General features: G+C 33.7%; 2 protein-coding genes across 2 annotated transcripts; both read left to right on the top strand.

The window, feature by feature from the left end:
• Positions 1 to 1,736: 1,736 nt before the first annotated feature.
• Positions 1,737 to 2,687, top strand: LOC127684409 (olfactory receptor 4A15-like). Its single transcript, XM_052181339.1, has one exon. It carries the CDS (start codon positions 1,737 to 1,739, stop codon positions 2,685 to 2,687), a length of 951 nt encoding a protein of 316 aa, XP_052037299.1.
• A 5,657-nt stretch (positions 2,688 to 8,344) lies between these two features.
• Positions 8,345 to 9,268, top strand: LOC127684408 (olfactory receptor 4A15-like). The gene has a single exon (XM_052181338.1). The coding sequence runs from the start codon at positions 8,345 to 8,347 to the stop codon at positions 9,266 to 9,268; it is 924 nt and encodes a 307-aa protein (XP_052037298.1).
• The last annotated feature ends 2,827 nt before the right edge of the window (positions 9,269 to 12,095 follow it).

Raw genomic sequence — 12,095 nt, 5'->3', positions numbered from 1 at the left:
ATAAAATTTGGATGAATCTTCAAAAACTGGCACCATCTATTTCTGACTGTTTTATAGATTTCATTTTAATTTTCTTTAAAACTTCCATGCTCCATTGATTCTGTAGCTTTAAAACATTAAATTTAATAGTAAAATGTTTCAGATCCATTACTAATGCAAAGAAAGTTAATGAATTTCCTCATAGTAGTGTGTGTGGAAAGAAGATGCAGCTTCCTTTAAGGTGCACAATGATAATATAGTCTTCCCAGTCATCCAATGGGAATTCCTCTTTGGTCATTAGAGGTGAAGGCTCTGGGAGATTCACTCAGATGTTTTACATAACGCCGTGGCATTTAAAACTACAGAAACTAATATCAAGAATACTCTGAATTTATTTAGTGTTTATGTATCAGGCACATTTCTTTACACTCTATTTGTGTTTAAGCCTTTAACACTCCTTATATGTTAGATGTTTTACAGTTATCATATTATATATTGTATAATTCACCCACAGTTATACAGTTACTTAACATAGATTGCGGAGATTTAGAATCTGCACCAGAAATCGGATCTTAAGATCTCAGCAGTTCCAGGACGTTTTCCCGTGAAGGCAGTTTATCTCTTTGAAACTGGCTTTTGCAAGCCTTTTTTTCCCCTTTATTCACCATTAATCAGGTGATTAATAGGTTCACATATTTAAACAGGTTCACATATTTAAAAGAACCATTAATGATTATTTGTTAAGTACTTAAGACTCTGGAAGTATTACCAGTGTTTATGTTTCTTTATTTAATAAAGACTATTGTTGATTCAGAAAAATGTATAACTTGAAAAAACAACTTTCACTCTTTATGAGAGATTGTCTAAAGAAAGCTAATTTGGGGGAATTAGGAGACCATTTTGCCCTGAAGTTTGTGAAAATCAGGTGGAGTAGAGTGAGAGAAGAATTTAAACCCTACTTTTCTGAAATGCTGCAGGGGTAAGTAGCGTGAAGATGCTCAGAAAATCTCCACAGTCTTCCTCAGTTAGTGGTGGAAATTGTGAGCCCATTCCATATGCATTCTGTGATTTTCCTAGTTTATTTATAGCTCTTGGGTATATAGTCATACACACTGTGAGTTTATGTATGTAGTGTCACAATCATGTCTGACTAATACTATTTCACTGCAAATTTCTACTAATTCTGATCTGTATGCATTCCTGTCCCCTTTCTGCAACAAAATGTTTGACTTGTGAATAGATGGTTGATATAATAATATATATATATATATATATATATATATATATATATATATATTGTACATTGGTACATTCAGAAAAATGTATAACTTGAAAAAACAACTTTCACTCATTATGAGAGATTGTCTAAAGAAAGCTACTTTGGGGGAATTAGGAGACCATTTTGCCCTGAAGTTTGTGAAAATCAAGTGGAGTAGAGTGAGAGAAGAATTTAATCCCTACTTTTCTGAAATGCTGCATATTTTACATATGGTGTTCCAATTAAAGCTAAGACTACAATCTCCAATTTTCTGAATGGCTACCAGTTGTATATCTGTGTGAATTTCTACTGCAGAAAGAAACTTCTTTACTGAGGTTTGAGATATGTATGAGTGTATGGATATAAAGAGAAAAATCTATGAGACACTTTGATACAAGCAGAGGATTTATTCATGGAACTTAAGATCACTTCAAATTAAGCATCTGCTCTGTCTATAGGCTCTGAAATCTAAGTGAATTCAGCACTCTCAGAAGAACAAATGGAAATGAGGAACAATGTGACTGAATTTATCCTCCTGGGCCTCACCCAGAACCCAGAGGGCCAAAAGGTTCTGTTTGTCTTATTCTTGCTCATCTATATTGTGACAGTACTGGGCAGTCTGCTCATCATGGTGACCATCATGGCTAGCCAGTCCCTTGGCTCCCCCATGTACTTTTTCCTGGCTTATTTGTCATTTATAGATACTGTCTATTCTACTGCCATTGCTCCCAAAATGATTATTGACTTGCTCTATGAAACAAAGACCATCTCCTTCCGGGCTTGCCTGACTCAAGTTTTTATAGATCATTTATTTGCTGGAGCTGAGGTCATTCTTCTGGTGGTGATGGCCTATGACCGTTATGTGGCCATCTGTAAACCTCTCCATTATTTGGCTATCATGAACCGGCGGGTGTGTGTTCTCATGCTGTTGGGGGCCTGGGTTGGGGGTTTTATTCACTCATTAATTCAATTCATCTTCATTTATCAGCTCCCTTTCTGTGGTCCAAACATCATTGACAACTTTTTGTGTGACATTTATCCTTTGCTAAAACTAGCTTGCACCAATACTTACCTTATAGGGCTTTGTATGATTGCTAATGGAGGGGCAATTTGCACCTTCACCTTCTTAATTCTTTTAGTTTCCTATGGGGTAATTTTACACTCCCTTAAGGCACATAGTCTAGAAGGGAAACGCAAAGCTTTGTACACATGTGCTTCCCACATTGCAGTGGTCATATTATTCTTTGTTCCTTGTATATTCTTGTTTGCAAGGCCTACGTCCACATTTCCCATTGATAAGTGTGTGACTGTAGTTTTAACTTTAATTACTCCCATGTTGAATCCCTTGATCTACACCCTGAGGAATGCAGAAATGAAAAATGCGATGAGCAGACTTTGGAGCACTAAATTCACTTTAGCAGGAGAAATGTATTCTTCCTGCAGGTCATGACATTCATTCTTTCATGAAAACAAGGGATAATGCCTCAAAGCATATCCAATCTCATTGTTACTCTTTTTAAGTATATGGCTTGTTCTGAAACAGTGATCTCAATTAATATTTCAATAGATCATGATTTATCCTTAAAAAACAATGCCATTGTACAGACTTAATACCAATTGATTTAATTTTTTTGATGAGCCATAATTTTACCTTCCCATATACTTTCTATTTCTGAATTTATTTCATGAACTTTAAATTGTGTTTTTCTTGAAAAGTTATATATTTATAAAGTAATATATGAAGTTTTGTTCTGAACCTGTATTATAAAAAGTTTTAATGAAACTAGTTGACATTTTTACCTCAATTTTTGTGTTTCCTATTTCCAATATAGAAAAACATATTTACGTTTACATGATATGATATATTTCAAAACAAAATATGGTTTTGGAGAATTAGTTCTATTTAGTCCAAGGATCAAGTATAATAATTTTTTAACTTGAGATTCAAAAATATTTTTATGGTGCTTTAAGAAATTATTTGATCAACATATGATTGAGTACTTGGAATATTTGTCTTGTGAATTTGACCTTACATTTAATACCATAATCTCTAGCAGTGCCAGTTTTCCTTCAAAGTGCATAATTTTGTTCTTTCTATTGCTGAATATAATTTGTTGTGTATTTGAATAATAGTCTTTCTTTATTAATTTCTTTGTTGATAGACATCTGGGCCAATTTCATCTCTTAGTTGTTGATTCTATTAATTAGCCACAGTGAATGATGCTGTGATAAGCACTGATGTGGAAAGATTCTGTGATATGATGGCTGTCATCATTGCTTTGGATAAACACATGGGAGATATATATGGTATGTTATATCTCCACATACTGACTTTAATAACAGCTGCATTAATCTATATACCTATCAGCAGTGTAGACAGGTTCTCTTTTATCTGCATCTGTCTCAGCATTTGTTAGTTGATTTTTTTTAACTTTTATTTTTTACAGTTCAGTTATTACTATCCTTCTGGTCCACCCTCCCACAATTCTTTAGCCCATTCATCCTCCCCCTTGTCTTGATGAAGATGTGCCCCTCCTACCATCAAACCTGCCTGCACCCTGAGGCCTCAAGTCTCTCCAGGGTTAGGCTCATAATCTCTCACTGAGGTCAGACCAGGTAGTTCTCTGCTGTATATGTGTCAGGGGCTTTGCCCAGCTCATGTGTGCTTCCTGGTTGGTGGATCAGTGAGAGATATCAGAGGTCTGGTTAGTTGAGTCTGCTGGTCTTCCTATGGGGTCACTCTCCTCCTCAACTTCTTTCTGCCTTCTCCTAATTGAACCATGGGGGTCCCATGACTTCAGTCCAATGGTTAGATGTAAGTTACTGCATCTGTCTCAATCATTTGCCTCTTGGGCCTCTCAGAGGACAGCTATGATAGGTTCCTGTCATTAAGTACACCATAGCATCAGGCCTTGGAGCCTCCCCTTGAGATGAATCCCAAGTTGGGCTGGTTACTGGAACTACTTTCTTTCAGTCTCTACTACATTTTTGTTCCTGCAGTTCTTTTAGACAGGAGAAATTCTGGGTAACAGTTTTTTGACTATAGGATGGCAGCTCCTACAGTCTTAGTCAGGGTTTCTATTATTGCACAAACATCATGTCCAAGATGAAAATTGAGGAAGAAAGGGTTTATTCAGTTTATACTTCTACACTGCTGTCCATTACCTAAGGAAATCAGGACTGTAACTCAAGATGGACAGGACGAAGGAGGTGATACGGAAGCCATGTGTAGTTATCTAAGATGTTCATTCATTTAGTGAACTCTTTGTATTTTTCTCTAGTTACTTCTTTAGTCATGCACTAACTTTTTAATTCCAAACAGTCTTCTTAGTCAATTCAGGTATTGTTTTCTGCGTATTAATGACAATTCATATAAACATCTTATTGAAACTTTAAAATAACTTTTTATAGAGAGACCTATAATTTTGGGCCCTGAATTAAGGTTTTTGATTCTTTTGTCATTAGACTTTGTAAAAGGTTAGAAAGAGGACAACATTTGGAGGCCTTTTATACACTTTTTATGAGTGTCAGACTTCTATTTTCATGTTTAACATTTTTTTTAATAGAGTTGTGCCACAAGTGTGGGGAAACTGCCTTATTCCAACAGTTTGTTTCCATTGGTTTCTAATTTATAGGTGAAAAGATGACTGAAGTCCAGAGTTTGCCTTTCTGATTGATTAAAATTGTATTTCTCTGTTTTGTAAAAAATGATTCAAGCTCCATTAATTTACATGTTCCAGTTTCACTAGCATTTTTGTTGAAGATGTAGACTTTTTTTGTTTTCTGTTTTAGTTTTTGTTTTTGTTATCTTCATCAAAAATTAGGTTTTAGGTGGCAGTGAATAAAAATGTATTCTTGATTTCTTTCATTGTCCATTCATTATTGCCATATATGAAAGCAATTGATTTGTATATGTTGACTCTACCTTGATACTTTGACAAATTATTTATTATATCTAAGTATATTCTTATAAGTATTTAAGGTCTCATATATATGATCATATTATTTGTAAATAAAGATATCTTGTCTTCATTCCTACTTTTATCATTTCTTTGAAATTAAAAAAAATCTTACTAAGATACAAATAGATATATTAAATAAGATTCTAATAGTCTCAAGATGAAGACATTGCTTTAAGTGATGTCTTCTATTTATGAAAAAAAGCTTCACTTATGAAATCTGAAGAGTATTAAGAGTTACATTAAATTAATGCTTATTGGTAAACAGACAGGAAAAAGTCAAATCAAGCTTCTCCAGTAGTCACTCCCTTTATGTCTTAATTCATCTTGGGTGGTTATCTCTCATGAGCCTAAACATATCTTCTAAGAGCAACACTAAATGGACTCAACAGTTTATATTTACATGCATATGCACACACAGGTACATGCACACACATACACACACACACATGCACACAGACACAACTACATACATTTAACAGTAATAATTAAAGGAGAAGGTGTCATAAATTTGACAAGGAGTGGGTGAACAGAGCATTTGGAACCAAAGAGGTTAGGTAAAAGTATATAAACATAGTCTTAATGTATAAAATTCTTAAAAGAAAATAAATGTAAAATAAATAAAATAAAATAAAATAAAATAAAATAAAATAAATGGAGCAGTTGATATGCCATGTTGACTTTATATCTGCTCCCCTCCTGAAATTGCTTATCTTATCTAACAATTTTCCCAGAGACTCTTCAGGGCCTGTGGAAAAAATTATAGTATCTGAAAGAAATCTGCTTCATTTCCTAATTGTATCCTTTTATTTTATTTCTTTCACATATTTTTTGCTAAGATTTCAAGAACTTAGTATTATGTGACTACTCTTGAGTTCATTTCTGACAATATCTCCCTTGATTTGACATTTTTATTGTGGGGGTCTCTTCTAGCTTCTGTCACTTTCTTGTCTAGGTAATATTCATTTCTCTTAAAGAAATTAAAATTCTACAAATAACCCCAGTGTCTTTGGCACACTGAGTCTGTTATTAATGTGTATAAAATACTTGATTTGTTGTATCATATAGGTTTTATAGTATATACAAATAGATTTAAATTTATGAAGTTGAAGCTTCCATGTAATTTAAGTGACATGTGACGATTAAGGCTCATTGTTTTTAAATTTATATTATTGTATCACATTTCAAGAAAGTTAGATTGAACATGTGAGTATTATCTCATTTAAACTGTATCAAAACTTTTAGTTAGTTGATAAGCAATGATTTGTTATATATATTTTTAACACATCTGTCTTATAGAAAGCCTTGAACTTTTCTTTCATATCAGTGCATTTAAATCTCAATTCCATGTTGATTAAATAAATGCTTCTTATATATTTCTTTTTTGTTTTTGAGGAATAATTTGTTATCTATTGCTATGTTTATACTTTATTCCACTTGATTTTGCTGATATGTCTTCCCAGGCACTGCATTGGATGGAGTATATAGAAGACACAGTTCTCTGGGGCATGGATCCTTGGATAATTTAGTTTGGAGCAAGTACTTTTGGGAGTGTTTGAACAATTCAATTGAAATATTTTGAGGTTCATCATTAAGTTCCTTTGCCTTATTGAATTATTCTCTTTGGGAATTAATGTTACTTCAAGATATAAACTAAAACCCATTATTATCTAGACACAAGCTACATTGCAGGAGACATGTAAATGTCCCAGTAATTAAAAAAGTCTAATTTTAAGATTATTCAGTACTATGCACTAAATATATTTTAAATATATTTAAATATATTTTAAAAGTATTATTTTTGAGTAAGCGAGTGAAGCTTTAAGTTGCTTTTTTTCTTGAAAATTCTCAATAAGACTTTTCACATGAGATGGAACACCAAGCAATGCCACTTTACTTTTGAAGTCAAATATAGGTAAATCTATAATTTAAGCTAAAATTCATTTAAAAGAATACGTTGTGTTTAGCTCAAGCTAAAGGAGTTATATATCTCTGTAAGATTTAAATTCTCAGTTACTATGTTTGTTCTCAACCTGTTCTTGCCATTATACCTGGATTGATATCATCACAATATAATATCAACTTCATCAAACTAAATTATCATTTTCAGGGATCAAAGGCAATATTGTAAATATCTAGATTTGAAACAAGTAGCCAAGGAGGAAACCTACCTAACATATTTATATTAAGCCACTACTTATTTTAAATAAGCTGTATCACTCTTAAATACACCTTTACGTTGTATCCAAAGAGTTTCATGCCAGGGACAATTTTACAGGGTAGTGCTGGAAAAAATATTTTTTCAATAACATCTTGAAACATTGTGTTATGTTTTCAAATATGATATAAGATAGAGAAAACCTAGGGTAAAACGTAACAAGTACCATGACATGCATATATTTTATAGAAATATTTCATAATATAAAGTATATATTTTAACACATTTACCACATAACACATTTTAATGAATTGCCACTGAACATATGCCATTTTAAAATGCCCAGATGCTCTGTAGATGTTTCATTATATTTGATTTTGGTAAAATATCTTACACACTGTCAAGCAACCATTATTGTTACACTTTGCGAATATACACTCAGAGTTTTAAAACTTCCTGTTTTTGATTTTGATGGATAGAGTAATTTTGCATTTATCTTTTGCTCATTTACATCTCTTATGAAGTTTAACATTCAATTAATTTAAAATGAGCATTTAATGAACAATCTAACTGTTTTTGAAACAACTACTGTTATTTATGTGTGTTCTGTACCTCATACTGTGTAGTCAGAAAGGCTGTATCTACATATTGGCATAAAATTTTGATTTATAGTGGAGACATTATTGCATATAAGCATGCAGATATAGTCTTAACATATGGTTATATTTTAACTCTATCCTTTCACAGATGAAACCCTCAAATATCTGCCAAAAAGAACCCTGAACATTCACTTTATTGTTGCAGAAAGGAATTTTTGAAGTTGGATCAGAATACAGAGGAAGAAATTCAAACTAACTATGTAATCAAGCATTGTAAAATTGGTGAGAAAATAGCCACAATGTAGCATGAAGCTTGAAATCTTTTAACAATCAGTTGCTCTTACCTACAGGCTCTGACATATGAGTGAATTAAGCTCTCTCAGAAGAGCATATGGAAAAAAGGAACAATGTGACTGAATTTATCCTCCTGGGCCTCACCCAGAACCCAGAGGGCCAAAAGGTTCTGTTTGTTACATTCTTGCTCATCTACATTGGGACAGTAATGGGCAATCTGCTCATCATGGTGACCATCATGGCTAGCCAGTCCCTTGGCTCCCCCATGTACTTTTTCCTGGCTTATTTGTCATTTATAGATACTGTCTATTCTACTGCCATTGCACCCAAAATGATTATTGACTTGCTCTATGAAACAAAGACCATCTCCTTCCGGGCTTGCCTGACTCAAGTTTTTATAGTTCATTTATTTGCTGGAGCAGAAGTCATTCTTCTGGTGGTGATGGCCTATGACCGTTATGTGGCCATCTGTAAACCTCTTCATTACGTGACCATCATGAACCGGCGGGTGTGTGTTCTCATGCTGTTGGGGGCCTGGATTGGGGGCTTTCTTCACTCATTAATTCAATTCATCTTCATTTATCAGCTCCCTTTTTGTGGCCCAAATATCATTGACAGCTTTGCATGTGATATATATCCTCTGCTAAAACTAGCTTGTGCCAATACTTACCTTATAGGGCTTTGTATGATTGGTAATGGAGGGGCAATTTGTACTGTCACATTTATAATTCTCCTAGTTTCTTATGGAGTCATTTTACACTCCCTTAAGGCACATAGTCTGGAAGGGAAGCGCAAAGCTTTGTACACATGTGCTTCCCACATCACTGTGGTTATTTTATTCTTTGTTCCATGCATCTTCCTGTATGCAAGGCCTACGTCCACATTTCCCATTGATAAGTCTGTGACTGTGGTCTTAACTTTCATAACTTCGATGCTGAACCCCTTAATCTACACCTTGAGGAATGCAGAAATGAAAAATGCCATGAAGAAACTTTGGAGCAAAAATCTAGTTCCATTGTAATTGGGCTATATCACTATTGACAAAGGAATTGCAGGATATTTATTGTTTTGCAAATACAAGATTTTTATCACTGACATTTACCTTTTCTACCATTGATATCTTTTGCCTATTTATACAGTTATTAAAAGCAGGCACTAAATTAACACTTAAGTAAATTACATTCACTCTTTAGAGAATAGGATTGTGAAAGCTTTGCACTTTGCAAGTATAGTCACCCTAATTTAAGGTTTATTTAAGTTCTAAATTCATAAATTATTCATTCACTCAGTGTAGTAGTGATCAATAATAACAATTCCAGATGCCCATCAAAATTGTGTTAATCATAACGAAATTTCTCAGAAATGGAATTATAGTCAACACATGTTGAATATAATCCATACATAAGATGCTGTTCATTCAATGGTAGAGAAAGTAAAAGTAGTATAGCAATTGATTGTAGCTAATTCCTCTGACAAGAGTGCAATATGGACAATTAGAAAGTCCGTAATTATTAGAATTAAAGAGTCCAGCAAGTGGATAATATTTCAAAAATCCCAGTGATCTTGGTTTCTCCATGAATGCTGTCTCAGAGTTAAGGAAGCTCTGAGATTTTTTCCTGGAGAAAATCTTCTGCTTCCATTTATCAAGTTCATTCCTTGATTTGGTTGTACAGAGAGTCAATATAAATCTTTTAATATTGTACTTTCCACATTCAATTTTTCAATTCCCACACAAATTGCTGTCTTTTACTTCTATGAGATGGGAGTAAGGTTTAATTTCTCACCATATAGTACTTTTCCAAAGCTATCTCTTTAATGACAATCCTGCAACCAGAGTTGCCTGTCATGTAAGACAGAATCTGAATCTGGAATTTCACCCTGAGGTTTGGAAGCACAATCTAGTAGGCTGGAATTTAAAGGGAAGGAAAGCAGATCTAAGAGGCTCCTATATTGAAAATGATATTGGTCTGAGCCTTTCTTTGTTTCCTGTAGTCATGATATTCTGTATTACCAAAGTCTATAGCAATGGAGCTATACACTACTGAAGAGTAGCCCTGAAACAATAAAATAACACAAAGTAATTTTTTACTTAACATCATTTCTCTTAAGGGTTTTGTGACAGCAATAAAGAGTTGGGTAGCATAGTCTATGTTGTTTAATTTTTAATATTTCATGAAATCAAGCTTGCAAACTTTTTTTCCATATTTGGATTTGTTTTTCTTTTTTTGAGATCTACACTAGTCTCCATATGTGATCAAACATGCAAACATTTGGGTTACTAGGTTTTGTAATCTCTTCCTTTTAGATGCTTTGAGGCACAAAATTCTATTTGCAAATTATTTTCAGTTGTTTCATTTTAAAATTCTAGAAATCCTATAAATTTTATGAGACTTCTATAGATCCTATGAGGTTTATCCTATTAGACCTAAATGGTCTTCAGAAACATCATTGAAATTGTTTTTCTTTTCCCTGGGACTCTGGTATTCAGAGTAAGAATGTGTTAAGCACATTCATAATCATCTTTAAATTTTGTGTGTTAAGCACATTTAGAAAAAATTGTGCTGAACATTTATGTATGTAACGTTACCTAAAATGTTGAAAAATAATTGTTATTTATTCACAGAAAATCTTTTTCATGGATCTTATTCACCCCATTCTATGTCTTTCCAGTTTCTCCCACCAACCCTTGCTTTCTACCCCCCGTGCCTACAATCTTGTTAAAATTTTGATTCTATTCCTCTTTTGCTGTTGTTGTTGTTGTTGCTGTTTATTATTATTATTATTATTATTAATTTCCCACTGAGTCCAATTAGTGCTCACCGCCTAAGACTATTGGCATTCAGGTGGTGAAGGAGTATGGCATCTGCCATTGTTGCTAGAAGCCAGCAGTTTCTGGCAGCAGAGGATTAAGAAAAGAAGCTTAGTTACTTGGCCTTGATTCAGAAGGGTACCCTTTCAGGCCAGTCAAGAGGTTCAGAATTCATCAATACTTCCAAGCCAAAGAGAAAGGAAAAGAGAGAAAAAGAAAGTCAGACACACACATCTCTCTCTCTCTTCCTCTCTCTCTCTCTCTCTCTCTCTCTCTCTCTCTCTCTCTCTCACACACACACACACACACACACACATACACACACACACACTCATTTTCACTTGAAATCATTTCTCTTCAGTGTTTTCTAACAATGAAGAGTTGAGTAACATAATCTATGCTGTTTAATTTTTAATATTTCCACAAACTCAAACTTCCACAACTTTTGTTCCCATATTTGGATTTCTTTTTCTCTTTTGAGATCTACATTACTCTTCATTAGTGGTAAAATGTATGCAAAGGTTTAGGTTACTAGTTTTTGTTATCTGTTCCTTGTAGAACAGAAAGGGATTATACTCCTGACATATATACATTTGGTGGATGGAGCAGAGGAACAGCCACATTTTATTTTTTTTCTCTCAGCCTTTTCATACCATTGTAGACAAAAATTCTTTATAAAATTATCTTACAGATAAAATGTTACACGGAAGGGAGTTATAGAAGGATGTTGAGAGTTACTTCAAAGCAGTGCTTCATTCTATAAGCTCATTGTAAGTTCAAAGCAACAGTTTCACATTGTCTTACTTTTTCATAGTGAGCACCTATTGTTGCATCCTTGGACTTGAGCTAGAATGAATGTTTCTCCTTGACCACAAGTCTGTAGCAAGTCTGTCTCTATTCTTAGTGCAATTTATGAAAGTTCACCGCATTTCATATTATACAGTCTTTTCTTACTATTCTATGAGGAACAAGCAGATTCTATTTTTCATTCTAAGTATATTACATCTTCTGACAAAAACACTAAACCTTCTCCTTCAAA

The sequence above is a fragment of the Apodemus sylvaticus genome, chromosome 5 (assembly GCF_947179515.1).
Source record: "Apodemus sylvaticus chromosome 5, mApoSyl1.1, whole genome shotgun sequence".
Classification (NCBI taxonomy): Eukaryota; Metazoa; Chordata; class Mammalia; order Rodentia; family Muridae; genus Apodemus; species Apodemus sylvaticus.
This window is presented reverse-complemented; position numbering and strand designations above follow the sequence as displayed.

What these genes read in the sequence shown, in the direction of transcription:
- LOC127684409 (XM_052181339.1), top strand. Translation starts at nt 1,737, where the DNA reads ATGGAAATGAGGAACAATGTGACTGAATTTATCCTCCTGGGCCTCACC.
- LOC127684408 (XM_052181338.1), top strand. Translation starts at nt 8,345, where the DNA reads ATGGAAAAAAGGAACAATGTGACTGAATTTATCCTCCTGGGCCTCACC.